The sequence below is a fragment of the Podarcis bocagei genome (genome assembly GCF_964188305.1).
Source record: "Podarcis bocagei genome assembly, chromosome: 7".
NCBI lineage: Eukaryota > Metazoa > Chordata > Lepidosauria > Squamata > Lacertidae > Podarcis > Podarcis bocagei.
In genome coordinates, this window is record NC_138132.1 from 14,776,331 (window position 1) to 14,796,711 (window position 20,381).

General features: G+C 40.1%; 1 protein-coding gene across 1 annotated transcript; it reads left to right on the forward strand.

Annotated features, from left to right (window-relative positions):
* Window positions 1–11,267: 11,267 nt before the first annotated feature.
* On the forward strand, window positions 11,268–18,613 carry LOC308591220 (phospholipase A2 inhibitor and Ly6/PLAUR domain-containing protein-like). The gene is made up of 6 exons (XM_081201782.1): window positions 11,268–11,577; window positions 12,003–12,208; window positions 13,741–13,866; window positions 15,466–15,615; window positions 16,416–16,562; window positions 18,249–18,613. The coding sequence occupies exons 2-6, from the start codon at window positions 12,157–12,159 to the stop codon at window positions 18,335–18,337; spliced, it is 564 nt and encodes a 187-aa protein (XP_081057908.1). The 5' UTR covers window positions 11,268–11,577; window positions 12,003–12,156; the 3' UTR covers window positions 18,338–18,613.
* Window positions 18,614–20,381: the final 1,768 nt, after the last annotated feature.

The following is a 20,381-nucleotide window of genomic DNA, read 5'->3' on the forward strand; positions in this document are numbered from 1 at the left end:
CCAAATTCTTCAGGTCGGGCATTGTTTTCTTTATCGGAGAAGACTGAGGCAAAGAAGGCATTGAGGAGTTCAGCCCTTTCTGTGTCCCCTGTTTGCATTTCACCATCTTCTCCTCTGAGTGACCCCACTGTTTCTTTGTTCTTCCTTTTGCTACGAACATACCCATAAAAGCCTTTTTTGTTGCTTTTAACCTCTCTAGCAAGCCTGAGTTCATTCTGTGCTTTAGCTTTTCTGACTTTGTGTCTACACGTGCTGGCTATTTGTTTGAATTCCTCTTTGGTGGTTTCCCCCCTTTTCCATTTTTTGTACACATCCTTTTTTAATCTTAACTCAGTTAAAAGTTCTTTAGATAGCCACCCTGTGCTCTGCCCCCTTAGCTCTCCTGAATCTATTTTTTTAAAATAATAGTGATTGCTTTTTAAAGTTACAAAAAAGTAGAAGAGAGAAAAGACAAAAAACAAAAAACAAAAAACAAAAACAAAAACAATACAATACAATATATAAACAATACAAACCCACCCTAAACCCATTAAACTAAGCACATAAACAAAGCAAGACAAAAACAATTTAAAAACATCCCTCCTTTTCCATACTCTGTCCTTCATTCCCTTGTTTCCTCGACTTCCTCCCACCCTCCTTCTTGTATCCCACTTCTAGTACTTGTTTCAGCAAATCCTTTCCATCTTTATTTTCTGTCATATTATAAATAACATATTCTTTAACCTTATTTCCCATTAAAGTTAATTTACTTATATACACCCAACTTCTTATAGCATTTCTGCTAAATCCATAAAATATCATTCCACCATTTTTCTAATAGTCATTACTTTAACAAAATTTCTAAATAAACACTTTAAATTTTCCAGTAATTTTCCACTATCTCCTCTCCCTGGCTTCGGATTCTGCCAGTCCTTTCCGTCAGTTCCATATAATCCATCAACCTGGTGTTCTTATATCTGAGGCTCTTAAATCTCTTCCAAGTCCCTTCTGCAGGTCTTCTTCATATTCTTTGATGCTCAGGAGCAAATCTCAGGAAAACTCCAGCCTAGCAATACTTTTGTTCTTTCTGGACAGTTCAGCCAAATTTCCAAAGTTAAAAATAAAGTCCATAGAGGTTTTCAGAATGTATTTCAAGATTCCTCCAATTCTAGCGACCCCCAGAACTTCAAGCTCCTCCAAACTCAAGTCTATGTCCCAAAAGTCAGTCAATCCCTGAATAGAGGGTTCTTTCCAATTTTCCTCCTTCAATCCAAGCCGGGATCCTAGCCTCAAAATTTGACTTTTGCTAGATTCAGTCATGAAAGACCTCAATTTATAATCCTCAATTTGCTTCTGAGAAATTAAGGATCCTGCTTGTACTACTTTTGGTTTCACATCATCAGCTTTCTCCTTTTTCTCCATCATTTTCACATCATCCTGAATTCTTTCTGTGTTGACACTCACTTTTTGACTCAGATTAATCACGTTCTGTTCCAAGTTGTCAATTTTAGAGATCGTATCATCTGTCTTTTTATGGAGGAGGAGTTTGGATTTGATATCCCGCCTTTCACTCCCTTTAAGGAGTCTCAAAGCGGCTAACATTCTCCTTTCCCTTCCTCCCCCACAACAAACACTCTGTGAGGTGAGCAGGGCTGAGAGACTTCAAAGAAGTGTGACTGGCCCAAGGTCACCCAGCAGCTGCATGTGGAGGAGCGGAGACGCGAACCCGGTTCCCCAGATTACGAGACTACCGCTCTTAACCACTACACCACACTGGCTCCAGTGAGTAGTTTATCTTGTATAATACAGTCACAATAGCTTCTCCTATCAACATTTTGAATAATCCAAGGTCAGACTCTAGTTTTCAGAATCTTATCTTGCAGCTGGAGATCTCCCTGTTGCACTCCTGTAACAGTTTCACATGCTCCCTCTAGAGGGAAACAGTCTCCGTTTGTATGAATTCTTTCAAGCATGACTCAAGCAAATAACAATAGTTTCAATTTTTGGTTACTTTTTCCTCCATTTTTAAACGCAGAAGAGGACAATGGAAACAGTGCCTTTCTTATTTTAGATAGCTGTCAAATCCGTTCTGTCAATAAACATTCCCCGAACGTCATCTGGCAGCCCTTTTATAGGTTCAGAGCAGTGGGAATTTGATTTTCACTCTCTTCTGCAGGCACACTAGATCCAAAACTTCCCCCCTCTTCTCCTGCTTCTAAGATGGGTTATATATTTTTGTCCGGTGGGAATTTAATCCTTTATCAAAAGCTTTCAAAGACTTTAGCTTGTAACATCTTTGCTTTAATCTATTTACAAAATGGGAGGCAGACTTCCTGTTTAGAGCCTTCCCACTTCGGCGCCAAATTAAAGTGTTTCAAGATCCAATTCTCCGTTCTACTCATGGGTAGTCATTTAAAATCCAATTGTCCACAGGAAAAAGTCAGCGCTCTCCGTCAACAGCAATGCGGCTTCACTCCGTGAAAGAAGCGGTCGATTCAAAGCACCACGCTGCTCACCCCACATCGCTCCGGATCCCCCAAAACAGGGTTTCCCCGCGAGTAGGGGAGGCGCAAAGGGTGCCAGCCGAATCCCAGGTTCACAGGCTTCTCCCGCCTGTGATTTCTATGGGTCTCCACCTTCGCCGTGGCGGTCAGACCCTGCTTTTCACGGAGCAAGTTCCTCCCGATTGGAGGAGCTCTGCCATTGCTGGAGGTGCCAACCCGGAAGTAGCTCTCCTGAATCTAACGGCTAATTGAAAACCGCTACTCTCTCTTCTTATTGTTCTTGATCTTTAAAACTTTCAAAGCTTTCAAATCAAGGACTCTCTGACAATTCTGACAATTCATCAAATACAGGACTGACTTCTATAAAGGAAGACATATGTCTCTACCATAAGGCATATAATTGCTATGACCCTCAGAGACAGACTGAATGTGGTTTGAACGGATTCATATAATGGGGAGTTCCTGGGCTTGAACTCAGGAACTCCCCATTATATGGGAGACTGTGAGTAGACCAAGTGAAGCCTTCTTCACGCACAAAATGAAAAAAAGAGCACCAAACCAAAATGAGGGGGCCACTGTCCTCTACTGGGTGAAATATATATTCGAAATGTTAAGTATTATATGGGGACAAATGGTTCTTACCACACAGTTGTGTTTCCTTTCACTCTTTAGAGGGTTTTCTTTCACTTTTTAAAGGGTTGAACAAATCTTTTAAGAAAATAAATATCTCAATATATTTGTTTGCTGCAGAGAGATTATTGGTTGTCCAAATGTAGAGGAACTCACAAGTTGGGGGAATAAAACTAAAGTATAAAAATGTCCACAGACTGACCATAACTCAGAAAATAAACCATAATGCAAAAAGGAAAGAAAGAACAGGTGCCTTTTATGCTATTCTATGATCATTTAGTTCTTATCCTAGCTAAAAGCATCCAAATACTGTGCTATCAGCAGAATCACTACAAATCTGGATGCCATGATGCGTTAGTTGGAGAATATGATCACACTCTGAATGGATACTTGCATACAACCCTGATGGAATAATGTAGGAGAATTTTGTAGAAAACAAAAAAGAGGAATATCTATGTGGTAGCTGGCAAGATTGCAGGGTGAAAGGCATATTTTGAATATGTGTAGCTGCTTAGTGGTATGTTGTTATACATCTAAGAAAACCAAGAAAACATGCATTATTTTTTTAAAAAAAGGATAAGGTACCAGAAAATATGAATAGTTTCTGGTAAATGGAGAAATTTAGGGCATATTACTGAAGGTGGGATTTGAAAAATGTGCGAACAGCCAGCTTGGTTCATTTCAAGACAATGTGGCTGAAGTCAAGCAGATGACTCAACCCATCTTCACTCCTTCCCAGCCATGTGATGCAACTGGAACAAGGAGGAATGAAGTTGCATAAAATGATTCCCTCAGCTTTTGGTAATCACTTTAGAGTCGTTGTACAGTATTCAGTGAATATCTCTTTGTCCCTGACATCTGACAATACCCCTGAGCTATGTCTGGCTTTTCCACCTCAGCAGACCATTTTCTGGGGTCTGGAAGATGATAAAAATATTTGCTCTTTCCAACCAAGTTAGACACAACACCAAAGAATACCAATTGCATTAGGAAACTGGAAATAATGAGGCAAGACTAAAATATAAGGGAATTTAAGTGGGGCCATTTATAAATTATAATTTAAGAACCATCTATGAATCACATAGCGGGAGAAACAGATTATATGTGGAAAATGTAACCTAAGGTTTCGAAACCTTTTGTGACTGGGCAAGCCTACTTTGTGAGAAGTATATTTGGCTTTAAGTTGGCCTTACGTCCATCACTTGAAGGAACTGCAAACCAGTTACCTCCCTCGCTCCCATTGGGCAAGCAGCAGCAGCAGCAGCAGCAACCCACGTCCCTTCAGTCAAACATCTCGTTTTACATTTCTTGTCACCGCTCAATTTAAAACACACTACTTCTGGGTCTGCTGCAGACTCCCCAAAACAAAGGGTTTTTGTTTGTTTTTAAATAAAAATAATAAATAAAAATATTACAGTATTTTTAAAAATGAGGAAGTCGGGGCTGTTCTTGAGGGCTCGGGTAGCATCCTTGAGGGGAAACCCTCATCGGCTGCTCAGGCCTCCCCCGTGTGCACTGCCATCTTCAGTCCCATTTGGAATAGCATTGTCCTTTCCCCCCACATGCACGTTTTTTACTTTCTGCCTCAACCTTATCGCCTTATACCTCAGCTGATTTCTTCACTTCCATTGGCTCAACACACACACATGCATGGCTGGGTGAAACACATAAACATTATTTACAGATGTTCAGCAGATTTGCTTTATCTGCAAACTTCATGACAATTGGAACTAGCTGCCTACGATGGTTGCCTCACCTTGCCTCATGGGTGGGACCATCCTTCACCTTGATATGCCAAACTACACATTCAACACCCTCACTATGTAACCAGCATCACAAATACCAAATGGGGAAAAGCTTTTATAGCTCTGTGACCCCAGTGACTCCAGTCATAGAGGTTCAGATAAAAAAGTAACTCAGATATCATTCAGAATTGCCATCATACCCAAAGTAGAGTCAAGACACGAATGGCCTGGACTCTGCCTCTTCCCTCCTGGGGCAAATCAGCCGATATGTCCCTCATCTGTTCATTCCAAATCCCCTCTTCTTTTCAGGAAGGAAGGGTTTGGCATATTTGCCCCTCTCAAAATATCATTGATCCTCAAAACTATGTTGATAGGAATAGGACTGAAGATACATGGATCTATATGTGGTGGAACTGCAAAAAGATCAAACTGTTCTGGAGTATAATGTACAACAAATTAAAGAAAATCTTTAAATGCTCCTTCCAAAAAAAGCCTGAAGGCTTCCTACTAGAAAATATTGGAGCTGAAATTCCAAAAAAAAAAATACCCCCAAAAATAATAATACAGGATAATATTTATGTATGCTACAGTTGCTGCCAGAATTTTAGTTGCAAAATGGAGAACATATCCCAACTAAATCAGACTGGCAAAATAAATTAAGGAAATACGTTGAACTAGCAAGACTATCAGTGAGGCTGCAAGACATTACAGACAAAAAAAATCAAAGAATGGGATATTTATAGAACCTATGTTAAAGAGTATTGCCATTAATCCATTGACAGGTTTTGACTGGGTTTCTGTGTTCTAAGGAAGACAATTTGACCAATCTAAAGTAAGCCAAACAACAAATGGAAAATAAAGTAAATGTGCCTACCTAAAGAATTAAATTTGAGAACATAATAGGAAGACTGGAAGTCAAGTTAAATTTAACTACAAAACGAAGTACAAAATAAATATCAAGCAAAGACGGAAGAACTGTTTACTTGTTTATTCATATTTTGTTTACAACATGTATGGATGATCTCTGTTGTACAGTTTTTTATGATCAATAAAGCATCTTGAAGAAAAAAGAAAAAAATATTCCTCAAAACCAATTTGATAGGGAGGTATGCATCTAAGGCTGGATCTAGACACCTCAAAAAAGCAATTCATTTAAATGTATTGTGAAATCCCAATGGCGACAAATAGTCCTCCTCATTGCCATCTGGTGTCACAGTGTTATAATGCATATAAAGCAATTTATCTTTTTATGAATGAAGTTAAAGTATGACAGCTAAATATTTGGAGCAGCTTTTAGGATGATACAGAGCACCTACAGACAGAAGAGAACGGAAATTTTCATGCACAACTGTAAATTCTTGCACTAATTGTCTGAGTTAGCCAGATACATTCATTGTCAAAGAATTGAAGGAAATTTTTTGCATTCGTTTTACATAATAAATATGCTTTTTGAGAAAGAGGGACACATTTTGTCTAAGACTACATCCCAGCGGTGGAGAGATCCAAATGCAACTGGGGTGAAGCAATGAATGTACTCTTTATTTTGTTCAGAATGGTATTTTATATACAATTCTTGCTCTGAATCCTCCTTCTGGGCAAGCAAGTGACATTACGAGAGTTAAAGGACACAGAGCAGGCAGGCAAAACACTAAGGGAGGGTGCAGAGTGGGGCCAGTGAGAGATGTGGTCCCTCTCACTTTTCAGCAACATGCAAGGGAAAGAAAGAGGGAGGACGCATCTGATGACTAGGCTTTTCTCCCCTGTCTGAGTAGCAATGTTACCTATACAAAGATCTCCTTCAAAATCAACACACTGGATCTCATTCTCAAGGCAGCAGATGGTCTTCTCACTTTTACAATTTTTGGTTCCTTTGGAGAAGCAGAATGGGCACTGCAGACCATCTTCAGCCAGCATGTTGCGATCAGGAACTGACAAAAGCAGAAGTATAGTGAGCATGTTAATGGTTTTATTGAATCAAATATCTTTACAGAGGTCCATAGACCCACAAAACAATTACAAAACAAGATACAGTTAAAAGAACCAAACAACCGGATGAAAGAGATCGAGGCAGTCATTTTGTTTCGTCTAGAGCATGATGATCTTTGCTTCTTACAACCTCCGAAAGAAACTTTGCCACGGCCAGCGTAATATCATTTGACCTGTCTTCCAGAAGGTATTTAAAATGGGAGGCTTTTGATTTTCCCGGCAAGTTTGCCAGTAAGGGTTTGATCAGTTGATCCCTTGCTTGCTCGTACTGCCCACAGTGCAGTACGATATGCTTCATACAATCAACGTCCTGAGAACATAAACAAAGCCTATTCTGATAGGGGATGCCTCTCAGTCTACCATTTAGAACTTCCGATGGAAATACATTTAATCTAGTTTGGTAAATAAACACTGATAGGTGTGTACAGACGAGTTTGTAAGATATGAGGAGAACTGAAAGTCATGCCCATATTAGATTCCAGCTGCAATGGGGCCACAGATTACATAAGATCTGGATCCCAGGTTGCTATGTGAGATGTCCCAAAGCCTTTGCCTCAGGGATACAAGGGTGGTATCGTAGCCCAGTTGATATAAAAGGAATGGTGACAGTCCAATCAAGGTGGCTTTTCTGGCCATAGTTTTCAGCCATGGGCTGATAAACTCTTCTTTGGTTAAATGTAGAAGTAATCCTTTCCCCACGCCAAATACTGAGATCTTAAGCCAGTATCTCAAGACAGCCCACCATGCTTTGGTGGAAAGTGGGCTTTCACTGTATCCAAAAATAGAATTGAATTTGGGACACAATTTGCGACCTGTAATAAGGACTGAAGAACCTTTGCCTGGAACCCATCTAACTTAGGATATAAACCATTGTACCAGACTTTAGAAGCCTAGAGAAGTTGGGAAACAGATTTTGCATTAAAAACACTTATGGCTGATGGAATATGTTTTGTATCTGTATGTTATATTATTGTAATTCTCCCTAGGGCCTTACATTTTTGGTGGTACATTTGCAAGTATTATTGGATGAAAAGATGATCTAGACCCAGTCTGGTTTCAGGATTGACGCTAGGACAGATTCAGGAGAGAAGCCTGGTTGGAAAGGCAACCCATCCCTTCTCAGGCAGAGACGTAGCTGCCAAGTAGGTCCCTCTTTTTCACAGTTTCTCCTCATGCCTGCCTCTCCGTCCTGCTTGACTCTTCATCCCTTGAGAGCGCCTAGTATTCTTGAGCTGCTTAACACAACCTGTAGCCATCTGAAACTGTCTCACCCCATTTGAATGAGGGACATGTACTTTGAGTACTGCTGATTGACTAAGGATCCAGGCCTTGGCCAAACAAAGTGCCTAGCCCTAACATGTTAAGGATTCTAAAATGATGCAGAAACTTACGCCTAAGAGTTGCATTGTTACACAGTTCAGTGTTGCAACAGTGCCTCTTCATCTCATAGAATTTACCATCTGCTGCAGTGAAGCTCTAATTGCCTGAGTAACAAGGGCTGGATGACGAGCATTTAATCGAAAGTTGCACTTTGTGTTTCACTATGAAAAAGAATTTGAAACAAATATCTAGATATGGAAAAAATATGCAGGTCTATTGCTCCTAAGGCACATTCATTCCAATTTTGCAGGACCTTTTCAAACTAACAACATGAAAAGTATTATTAAATTTTGAAATGGAATATATGAAGAACTTCATTTCAGGTCAAGTTTGTAGCACGAAGATTCATGGCTTCTTCTATACATCTGACAATAAATCTGCCATACACTGCACTCTCTCTGCCAGTCGATAACAACAGTTTGCAGGTAGGGGAAATGATTCTCTGAACTCCTGTTCCCCAACGTATGACACTTGCATTGCACCAACGTTACTGCCTCCTTGCCCCTCTCCCTCTAAGGATGTTGGAACAGATGATCAAATGAGCACCACCATCCCACCCAGGATTGCCCCAAGGCATTTTGGCTCCTGAGGCGAATCACAAAATGGCACCCACACCCTCCTGGGTAGAAAGGGTGGGTGAATCAGGAACAAGTGAGGGTATTAAATTAACCTTAACCAATGGTTGAAGTAGGAACCAAACACCATCAGGGTGGAGGAGCCACTCTGAATCAAGCTGGGTAACTGAAACCCTTTATAAGAGGTGACCAACAGGAATGCTTCCTTTATGTTGGTTCCTTCCTCATCATTTCATGTCTGAGAATTATTTCTAAATTACTTGAGGGTGAATAGGGAGCAATAAACGTTTGAAGCACTTTCTTTTCCCATCCCGATTGCTCAGCTTTTGACTAGTTTTTATAGATCTGTGAAATAATTCTCAATTTTAATGTCATTTTTGGCAAAGGGGATATTCAGTTTATATTCCAGGCTTATTGTCCTAGTCGGATTACAAAAGCTAAACTAGAGTTCATTGATTTGGGTCAGCAGGGATTTCTGGTTAATGCAAATCAAGTTCAAGTTAGGATATCAGCCCCCAAATTCAGTCACTGGTTGTGATCAGGTGATGTTAGATTCCTATTTTCATATGTAAGCCATCCCTTACTTCAGGATTAGGAAGCTGTGGTCCTCCAGATGTTGTTGGACTAGATCTCCCATCATCTCTGACTGGTGGCCCGGCTAGCTGAGGCTGATGGGAGTTATAATTCATCTACAGCTGAAGTGTCACAGCTTCCTCACCTCACTTTTTTCATGGGTGAGTTGCCCCAGAATAGACATATAGACTTCTATATGCTAGTAGAATCCTAGTAGAACTATGTTAACATATGTTATATTCTAGTAGAACTATATATTAACATGGATCTACTCCAACAACAAAAGCCAAAAAGTCAGGAAAATCTTACTTATATTTGTACTCAGAACAGTGGCCTCACAGGAATTTTCCTTGGAGTCAGAACGTGTTTTTCAATAGCCAGTATATGTCAGTCGAGTCCTGTTATAGATATATCTGTACTTCAGAGATAATGCTGAGGAAACGAAGATTACTTCGTAGATTATTATTACCATTACCATTATTATTATTTGGTTTTGTTGCTTGCTTAATGAGACACAGAGGAGGAGGTGATAGTGAAACCAAAACTCCAAAATATACTTTGAAGAAGTTGCAATACAAAACTATACAGACTTATCTGGGAGTAAGACCCATTGAAATCAGTGACACTTACATCAAGGAAGACAGATATAGAATTGCATTGTAATCCCTTTGAAATAAATGGTTACTACTTCCATCAACAGTGCATAGGAGTGTGCTGAAATCCGTATGCCACCTCCAATCCTTCCAGCCAAATATATTTTTTGTGAGGGATGGGGTGGAAACTTGAGAAGCACCTTTGGCTATCAAGGAAGGAGTTGCATTGCTCAGTAGGCCTAACATAAATAATGAAGCGAAGAGAAGGACACCCCAAGATAGACAGCTTAGTGATGAATGTCCCCTGTGCCTTCTGTGCTGTGTATGGTTAAAAATACCTTGGTTGGTGTTATAGCGGAAAATGAGGATATTACTCTGTGTCCAAGAGCAGTGGAAAGAGCAGCTGGATCAGGACAATCACCCATCTAGTCCAGCATCCCAACCGATCCTTGTGGAAAGCCTGCAAGCTAGACAAGACTGTGACAATATTCTGTCCATCAGCTATTCCCAGCACCAATTATTCAAAGGCAAAATGTTTTTTGAAAGTGGAAGTAGAACATAGGCATTGTGGGAAAACATGCCCTCTCTGAATTCATCTAATCCTGTTTTTAAGTCATCTGAGCTGGTGGCCATCACTGCATCCTATTAGAGTTGCCATATCTTGAAGAGCAAAACGAGCACAGCCAGAGCTGCTGTTAGCCTGCCAGACAGCGAAAGAGGCATAAGGGCCCAGTGGGAGTGACCTTCCGCCCTCCTGTCATGATAGTCCTGTACCCATGGACATCTGAACAGCCACTCCAAGAATGATGCTTTTGTATATACTTCCCTCCCTTGGCCTAGGAGGGCATTAAAATCCCCTGTCAGAACAATAGGTAGATTGGGGCAAATGGTGTCCAAATTCTCGAGCATGTGTGCAAGGACATCCCATTGATGGTTCTTGGCTATGACAGTAGAGGTGGGAGGAATATACACCTTGACCAGTAACATGACCTGGCTCTCCAGCTCTACCTTTGTTGCTAAAAGTTTGCAATTTGCATTAGCCGAGAGAATGTGTTCACACAATTAGAACAAGGAGGGGCAAAGTTCCATAATATTTAATTAGTTCTCAGTAATTATCTTGGAGTCATTGTATTCCATTCAGTGCATACCAGTGTGTCCCTGGCACCTTTCAACAGTCCTGAGCTATGCCTAGCTTTGCCAGCTGAGCAGTCACCTGAGCTGTACCTTGAGGCTTTCATTGCAATTTGATTAGTATATTGCTCCGTCCAACTCAGTAAGATTCCACTTCAGCTGCAGAGCTGTAGTAGCCTGACTGCATGAAACAACAAAGTCTCAGAGGAGCAGATTGTAGAACAGAAAAATAAGTGCATAAGGTACAAGTGGATTTTATAGAGTCCAGAGGTGGATGTACTTCTACACCCATTGCGTTAGGAGACTGGACATAAAGAGAGGAGACAAAAACGTACTGTATCAGATTCAACTGGAGCCACTTTATTAATTATTACTGAAAAACTCTGAACCACATAGGTAGGGAAAACCACATGTGCACAGTATGCAAATCATCTGTTAGGCTCCAATGCTTTTTGGGAAGCCTGCCGTGCAGGGAGGACAGGTAAGTGAATCTTCTGGAGGAACTGCAAACCAAATCTGGACAAATTCAGAAAATGTGGGCAGGTGAGGATTTTGTCTAACCCTTGTATGGAAGCAGCCCCCCCCACTCGAATGCCAGCCACCAAATGTGGCTTCCTGAGAAAGGATAGGGAGAAAAGGACTCACCTCTTGTTAGGTGAGCTTTGGGTATCAGGTAAAGGTAAATGACCCCTAGATGGTTAAGTCCAATTTAATTTCCTTTGGGGTGTGGCACTCATCTAACTGTGTCACCCCAGTCACTCTTTGCCTATTTGGCTCTCAATTGCCTTCACCATTTAAATTGTAAAGTAGCTATCTCAGAAAAGTAATCAGAAGCTTCTATCAGCAACTAATGAGATCATAACTAATGAGCTTTGCATTTCAGTATCTCCCTCTTTATCTTTATAGTGAAAAAACAACTCCCATTCCTGGACCTCACTTTTGTTCCCAAGTGTTCCCTGTGACATGAATCCATGGCCTATAAATTCCTCCAAGTAAGCCTCTACCTACATCAATTCCCTTGTTGATCCATCTCTGCTCTGAGTCTCCTAATCTTTATAGAATGCTGAAGGCACTCCTGAGTGCATGCCTTCTCTTGGCCCCACTTTCTGCAGGTAAGATGGGGAACATCTGAAGAAAACTTGCTCCGTGAGAGGGAAAGGGAGTTAGCAGTGTAGATCAGCACCATAGAGAGCAAGGACTGCTGGGTTACCAAGAGAAAGTAGGGGAGAGTCAAGTCAAGAGTTTATTTCTTGTGATGTCATACAGATAAATTATGTCACGTAGAAAAATAATGAAATATCCCATTCTAACATGGAAGCTGCATTTCAGCAATACACACAAAATGTGGATCTCTCTCTCTCTCTCTCTCTCTCTCTCCCTCCCTCCCTCCCTCCCTCCCTCCCTCCCTCTGTGCGTGTGAGGGTAGGGAAACAGAGCGGGGATTTGCAAAGGGAAGAAATTTCCAGATGAAAATGTTGGGCATGATGTCAAAGTGCAGGGAAAGTGCTAAGAAGGTGAATAAGCTCTTCTTTAGTGGGAGAGGTGGAGAAAATATGCCTTAAAAACAGGACAGAATAGTAAAAGTTGCTTTGGAAAGGAAAGGGAAGAAGAAAAAGTATGGCCATAGCAGGAAGAAATTAAATACATTTTACAAAGAAAGACACCTTCAAGTCTACTCCTTGGAACAGATCACATCAACCCACTGGTGAGGATCCAGATTCACTACTACTCATTGATTGTGGAAATGTGGGGAGCTGAATGTGATTTGAGTGTCGGACAAGGATCCAGGAGGCTAGGGTTCGAATCTTCACTCAGCCACGAAGCTCACTGGGGGATCCTAGACCAGGCACTTTCCCTCAGCTTAACCTACCTCACAGGAATCTTCTGAGGGTAAAATAGGGAAGGGAAAACCATGTACACTACCTTGAGTTTCTTAGAGGAAGTTGCTGCAGATGAATAAATGAATTAGAAAAATAAGAAATTGACAGCAAGTGAAATTGATAGATTGGTTCATCCCTAGTCGAGGATCCTGTCCTGACACTGGCCAGCCCAATGACTATAGGAAGCACACAATCGGGACCACGCCACAGCGACACTCTGGCTTACTGCGGGTTCCAGCAGCTGTTATTTGAAATATGCTACTTTTGATATTGAAGGTAGTACATAGCCATCATGCTTAGTAGCCTTAGTAGTCTTATTCTCCATCAATTTATTGAATCCTCTTTAAAAGTCATTGAAATAGGTGGCATTCAGTGCCTCTTGTAGAAAATTCCATAGTTTAATTGTGCTCAGATCTAAGCTTGTGACCAAACAGTGGGAAGAAATTGTCATTAAGTGAGAGTCTGGATGGGAGGGAAAGTTGGCTGTGGGGAAGGGAGGGTACACCTCCCCACTTCTTGGAAATAATTCAACCAGTGTTCTGAACAATGGCTACAAGAGTTTTAATTAATGAGTGTTTTACTCATTTCATTTCATTTCATTTCATTTCATAATCTTCTATTACAATGCTTATTAAATTGAACACTTTTTATTTTAAAGTTTTATTATATTATCACCTCCTCATCTGTGTCTCATTAAGCAAACAGGAAAACCAAATAATGATGATGATGATGACAATTCATGAATCTTTTGCTCCTGTCCTCAGTGGCATCTCTGACGTGCAAATATAAGTTTAACAGGACTGGAATGACAGATAACAGCAATGCAGAAACAACTTGTAATAGTAATGTTATATATACCTGTTCTGCCAGTGTTCTGCGTACAAATATAGGTAAGATTTACCTGTCTTTTTGTCATTTGCTGTTGGATTTGACCCAGGTTAAGATAGGTGAACTTTAATGGATCTATCAGCATATAGAAGTCTATGCTGGAGGAACTCACCTATGAAAAAAGTGAGGTGAGGAAACTGTGACACTACAGTTAAGATGAATTAGAACTCCCATCGGCTTCAGCTAGCCAGGCCACAAGTCAGGGATGATGGAAGATGCAGTCCAACAACATCTGAAGTAAGGATTTAATGGCTTGCATATGAAAATGGGAAACCTAATATCACCTTATCACAAGCAGTGGCTGAATTTGGTTGCTGATCGCCAAGCTTGGAGAACTTGATTTCAATCAACCAGAAATACCTATTGACCCAAACCAGTGAACTCCGCTTTAGTTTTGGTTATCAAACTAGGACAAGAAGCCTGGAATATAAGCTGAATATCCCCTTTGCCGTAAATGACATTAAAATTGAGAGTCCTTTTACAGATGTATAAAAACTGCATAAAGCTGAGGAACCAGGAGAGAGATGAACATGCTTCACACTTGAGTGTTGATTTGATCCCTTTGCTTGCTCCTGATTCACCCATCCCTTCTACCCAGGAGGGAGGAGGTGCCATTTTGTGGTACACCTCAGTGCCAAAATGCCTTGGGGCAATCCTGGGTGGGATGGTGCTTGCTTGACCATCCCTTCCAACATCACTGCTACATTCTTGGAGGGAGAGCAGTAAGGGGGTAGTAAGGTTGGTGCAATGCAAGTGTCTTGCCAAGTGTTCAACAATGGGAGTTCAGGGAAGCATTCCCCGAACCTGCAAACTGTTAGGATCGACTAGAAGAGAGAGTGTAGTGTATGGCAGATGTATTGTCAGATGTATAGAAATAGGCATGATTCTCCATGAAATAAATTTGACCTAAAATGAAGTTCTGCATAAATTCCAAATTTAATGCATTTTGCAAATTACTGTATTTTTTGCTCTATAAGACTCACTTTTTCCCTCCTAAAAAGTAGGGGAAAATGTGTGTGCGTCTTATGCAGCAAATGCAGGCTGCACAGCTATCACAGAAGCCAGAACAGCAAGTGGGATCACTGCTTTCGCTGTGCAGCGATCCCTCTTGCTGTTCTGGCTTCTGGGATTCAGAAATTTTTTTTCTTGTTTTCCTCCTCCAAAAACTAGGTGCATCTTATGGTCTGGTGCGTCTTATTGAGCGAAAAATACGGTAATTGTGAACCTTAAAAGAGAAGCTGCTTCTATGGAATAAGGAGGCAAGAGACTACTGCTTATGGTTGAGAGCTGAACACTTAAATGCCTGCAGAAAACCTTTCTTTTCCATTAAGAATTCACTGGTTCTTATTGTATCTTTTATATATTATAACTGAAAAACATTTTCATATCTCTTTCCTTTTACGATACAGCAGTGCACACACATTTAAATAAATAAACAGCACCTCATTTTAGATTGAATAATACTTTCCATACTGTTACTTTGAAAAGGTCCTGATTCAGGCAACACAGAAAATTGGAACAGTTACAATGAATGTGCTTTAGGAGCAGTGGACCGCATTTCCCCCCAGATCCTGATAGTTCTTTAAAATTCTTTTCCACAGTTAAACCTGAAGTGCAAATTGAGAATACTTGTTTGTCATCCAGATACTTTTTCTCAGGCGATTACAGCTTCACTGCAGCGGATAGTAAATACTTTGAGATGAAGATGCAATGCTGCAACACTGACCTGTGTAACAATGCTACACTCAGCCGTAATTTTCTGGATCATTGTAGAATCATTAACATGTTAGCGCTCTGCACTGGGTTTCTCCAAGGCTTGGATCCTTAGTCAATCAGCATTACTCAGAGGACCTGTGCCTTGTTCAAATGGGGTGAGACAGCCCCAGGTGGCTACAGGTTGGGTTGAGCAGCTCAGGACTATTAGGGGCTCTCAAGGTATGGAGAATAAGGCAGGACGGAGAGGCAGGCATGAGGAGAAAACTGTGAAAAAGAGGACCTACTAGGCAGCTTTGTCTCTGCCTGAGAAGGGATGGGTTGCCTTTCCAGCCAGGCCTCTCCTTCCTGTCCCTTGAAGCAGCACCATGAAGGAGCAGATATATATAATTGGATACCTAAGCTCCTGAACAGCTCCTGAATAGTTTATGGTCCCTTCAAGTCCACTTTCCATTGGCTGTTTCAAACATGGACCTTACAACCCACCTATCTTATCCAAGTGTCCTCCTGAATCACCCTTCAGCTAGTTCTTCTCTGTCTTTTAATTGGCAAGCACTACCTTGGCCAGCAGTTAAAATGGTGCAAAGATAAGATCCTACCTTACAGCATTCTCCGAAATTTATTTATTGAATTTATTAAATTTATGTACCACCCTGTACCTGGGTGTCTCAGGGCAGTTCACAGAAACACTCAAATAGCTCATTGCTGAAGAGCGGAAGAGAGACAGAATCTCTGTACAAAAATGGGGAACTGAGAGGCTATATTTTCATAGAGGCTACACCATAATCAATGGCATGAATTGTAATTAAGATGCTCACTATACATTTGATCTTGGAAGTTCCTGATCGCAACATGCTGGCTGAAAATGGTCTGCAGTGCCCATCCTGCTTCTCCAAAGGAAGGGAAAACTGTAAAAGTGAGACAACCATAAACTGCCTTGAGAATGAGACCCAATATGTTGATTTTAGAGGAGCTTTTAAGAAAGGTAACATTGCTATTCAGTCAGGTGAAAAGGCCTAGTCATCGGCTGGGTCACGCAGACTCTGTCCTGATCTCCTTCTCTCCCTTCCTTCCTCTCTTTTTCCATTGGACTTTGCTGGAAAAGTGAAAGGGATCATATCTCTTACTGGCTCCACTCTTCACTCTTCCTTATTGTTTGCCTGCCTGGACTTTGCCCTTTAACTTTCATAATGCCACTTGCTTGTCTAGAAGCAGGATTCAGATTCTGATGTTTATATTAAATACCCTCCTGAACAAAAAAGGAAAGTGCATTCATTGTTCCACCCCAGTTGCATCTGGATCTTTCCACCACTGGGATGCAGTGTAGGACAAAATGTGTGCCTCTTTCTCAAAAAGCATATTTATTATGTAAAAGAAATGTAATTAAATTTCCTTAAATTCTGTGACCATGAGCAGTATCTGGCTAACTCAGACCATTAGTGCAAGGATTTATAGTTGTGCAACAGAATTTCCACTCTCTTCTACCTGTAGGTGCTCTGTATGCTCCTAAAAGCTGCTTCAAAATTTAGCAGTTATAATTTAACTACATTCGGAAAAAAGATAAATTGCTTTATATGCATTATTACACTGTGACACCAGATGTCGATTTAGAGTCCTATCTTTCTGCTTTGGGATTTCATAACACATTGAACTGAATCACTGTATTCATGTGCCTGGATCCAGCCTTACATGCACACCTCCCTATCAACAGCGTTTTTGAGGAATAATGCTCTTTGGAGAGGGACCAAATTTACTACACCCTTCCTTCCTGAAAAGAAGAGGGAATTGGGAATGAACAAACAGGGGAGGTGTATTTGGGCTGATTTGCCCCAGGAAGGAAGAGGCAGAGTCCAGGCCATTTGAGCTGCCTCTGCCCTACATTTCCCCCCCCCCATCCTTCTCCTGCCCTTTGCAGCCTGGGCTTTGCTAGTTTCACTTTTGAGGGCTGAGTAAGAATTCTGATAGGAGTTCCTGATCTGCTCTTGGGACCCCCCCCCCTTCCTCCGACTTCATGTTAGATGTGTTTAACATGAAAATAGATATGGTAAAATAAAAGGAGGTTTCTTTGGTTGCTTAGGTCATAGTTTGGGACAATGAGGGAGCCTCAGTTGGCATCCAACCGTCCTGAGAGACAATGGAGTTCAACTCCAGCTTTTTATGTGGCTGCATCACACTGTTGACTCATGCCAGGATCATACACTCAAGGCTCACAAACAAGGAAGGGAGTGTTGTTTTCAAATATTGTTGTGTGGCCACAGCATGTGTCTTTTAACAGGGCCAGGAGATGGCAGGGATAGAATTCCTTGCATTTTAATGCAAATCACCTGACCACAAGAATTTGATTTTGTTAACATAGTTAATTAGGGCAGTTTTCAGAACCTCTAATTTCATTATATTTTATAAAGATAACCTGTTTATTACTAACCTTCATGTCTTGTGACTCCCTTGAGTATAATGCCATTTTTGTTTACATCTCAGTAATTTTTTTTTACCTGAATTCCTAATGTTGAAAATTTTGTATTTTCATGTTCTGATGAAATTATAGTTTTCAGATTTCTTAAATATACACTTTTTATAACTAACGTGTTAAAATTCTCATTCACCATCTCAGGCACCATCTCCTGTTCCCTTAGTAAAGGACTAAAGTCAACACTTCTTTCCTTTTTTCCAGATACCTTTTTCCCCAACTATTTCACTTTTCAAGGTTGTGCAACAGCAAATTTCTGTGCCATCCGGAAAAATGGAAGAGTTTTTATTTGAATTAGGAGGTTTATTCTTTCAGTTTATGAAGAAAGCTGTTATAACGCTTCACAAATCTCACACCAGCCTGAACAGGAAGGGTAAATTGGACAATGTAGACCTCCTCGTGTATTCCAAAATCCATGGCAATGAGGGGGAATTGGAGGCCTAGTGGTGAAATCTAGGACTCGGGATCTCTGTTTCTTGCTTGCTTGCTTTTGGTGGAGGTAAAGAGAAACAAGAGCAGAGAAAAGGGGGTCAGAATGTGGGGATTGTGGATTCTAAATACAACGAACTCTGTAGTGTATCATTAAAAAATAGTTAAGTTTTATTATGATCATTATAATGCAAAATAAATGGTTATGAAAAATAAAATGCTGGTTCTCGGATCTGTTTCTTTTGGATACAAATGCAATTATTATTTATTGATTTAGCTGAAGGGAATACAAATATAAAATACATAAAATTGGATAAAAAGAAAATAATATACATTGCACAACTAAAATCATTATTGTAATCAGACAATTTGTTAGATAAGAGGTTTCACCTCTGAAGAATTTAACAGGGCATTTTTTCAGCCAGAGTTCACTGGAGCTCAGCTCTGGCCCCTCTAATGTGGGTGCCATTGCCATTCTAACAGAACAAGAAGATGTTTATGGTGAGCTCCAACCCCTCTTTTTCTAGAAAAAAACACTGAGAGGCAAAAGATGTGGGACATAATATACAGATGACAGATTGGGAAAGTTTATGGGAAAATGATATAAAATTTATGGCACTTAAGGAGAGTTATATGAAAATGATGTACAGATGGTATTTAACTCTGGTTAAACTATCAAAAATTTACAAAAGAAAAGAAAATAAGTGTTGGAAGTTTAAAAAAGCAGGGAATATTTTTTACCATATGTGGAGGCAATGTAAGTTTATAAAATGTTTTGGGGAAATGATCTATAATGAATTGAAAAAAAAGTTTAAAATAACATTTGTTTAATAACTGGAAGCTTTCTTTCTTACTTTCTTTCAAAAAAATTGTTATTCATTTTATAACACAAATAGAATATTTGTGTTTTAATAACACAAACAGAATCTTGTTTTCATGTCCCTGGATCCAGCCTTACACGCACACCTCCCTATAAACAGCGTTTTTGTTTTTTCAAAAAAATAATAATTCACAAATGCTCACAAATGAACAACAACAGAAAACAAACAATACGAGCAAATTCTTGTCATATCCTTATTTTTCTAAACATTTTTAAGTGGGCTTCCCCAAGTCCCACCAATCTGATTTTCATTTTAGCTCATCTTTAGCAGTTTACATATATCATAATTTCTTTTTAAATCACACTTAAAATAACTTCACATTTTATCACTTACAAATAATACTATTTTAAAATACCCTATCTTCTACTTCTAACCCTACAGCCTATATCCACTTCCAAAGCTATTCTAAGGTTTAAATATTAACATATTTTTTCAAATATTTCTTAAACTTCTTCCAGTCTTCTTCCACCGTTTCTTCTCTCTGGTCTCGGAGTCTCCCAGTCAGTTCAGCAAGTTCCATATAGTCCATCATCTTCATCTGCCATTCTTCGATAGTTGGTAAACCTTGTTTCTGCCAGTTCTTCACTAACAATATTCTCACAGCTGTTGTGGCATACAGAAAAAAGTAACATCCTTTTTGGGGATTTCACCCCCCACTATACCAAGTAAAAAGGCTTCTAGTTTTTAAATAAATGTGTTTTTCAACACTTTTTTCAATTCATTATAAATTCTTTCCCAGAAGTCTTTTATCTTGGGGTATGTCCACCACATGTGGTAAAAGGTTCCTTCTTTTTCTCTACATTTCCAGCATTTATTATCATGAGTATGATACATTTTTGCTAACTTCACTGGTGTCAAGTACCATCTGTACATCATTTTCATCAAATTTTCTCTTAATACATTACAAGCTGTAAATTTGATTCCCTTTTTACACAATTTCTCCCAATCCACCATCATGATATTGTGCCCCACATCCCTGGCCCATTCAATCATTACAGATTTCACTTGTTCATCTTTCGTATGCCAT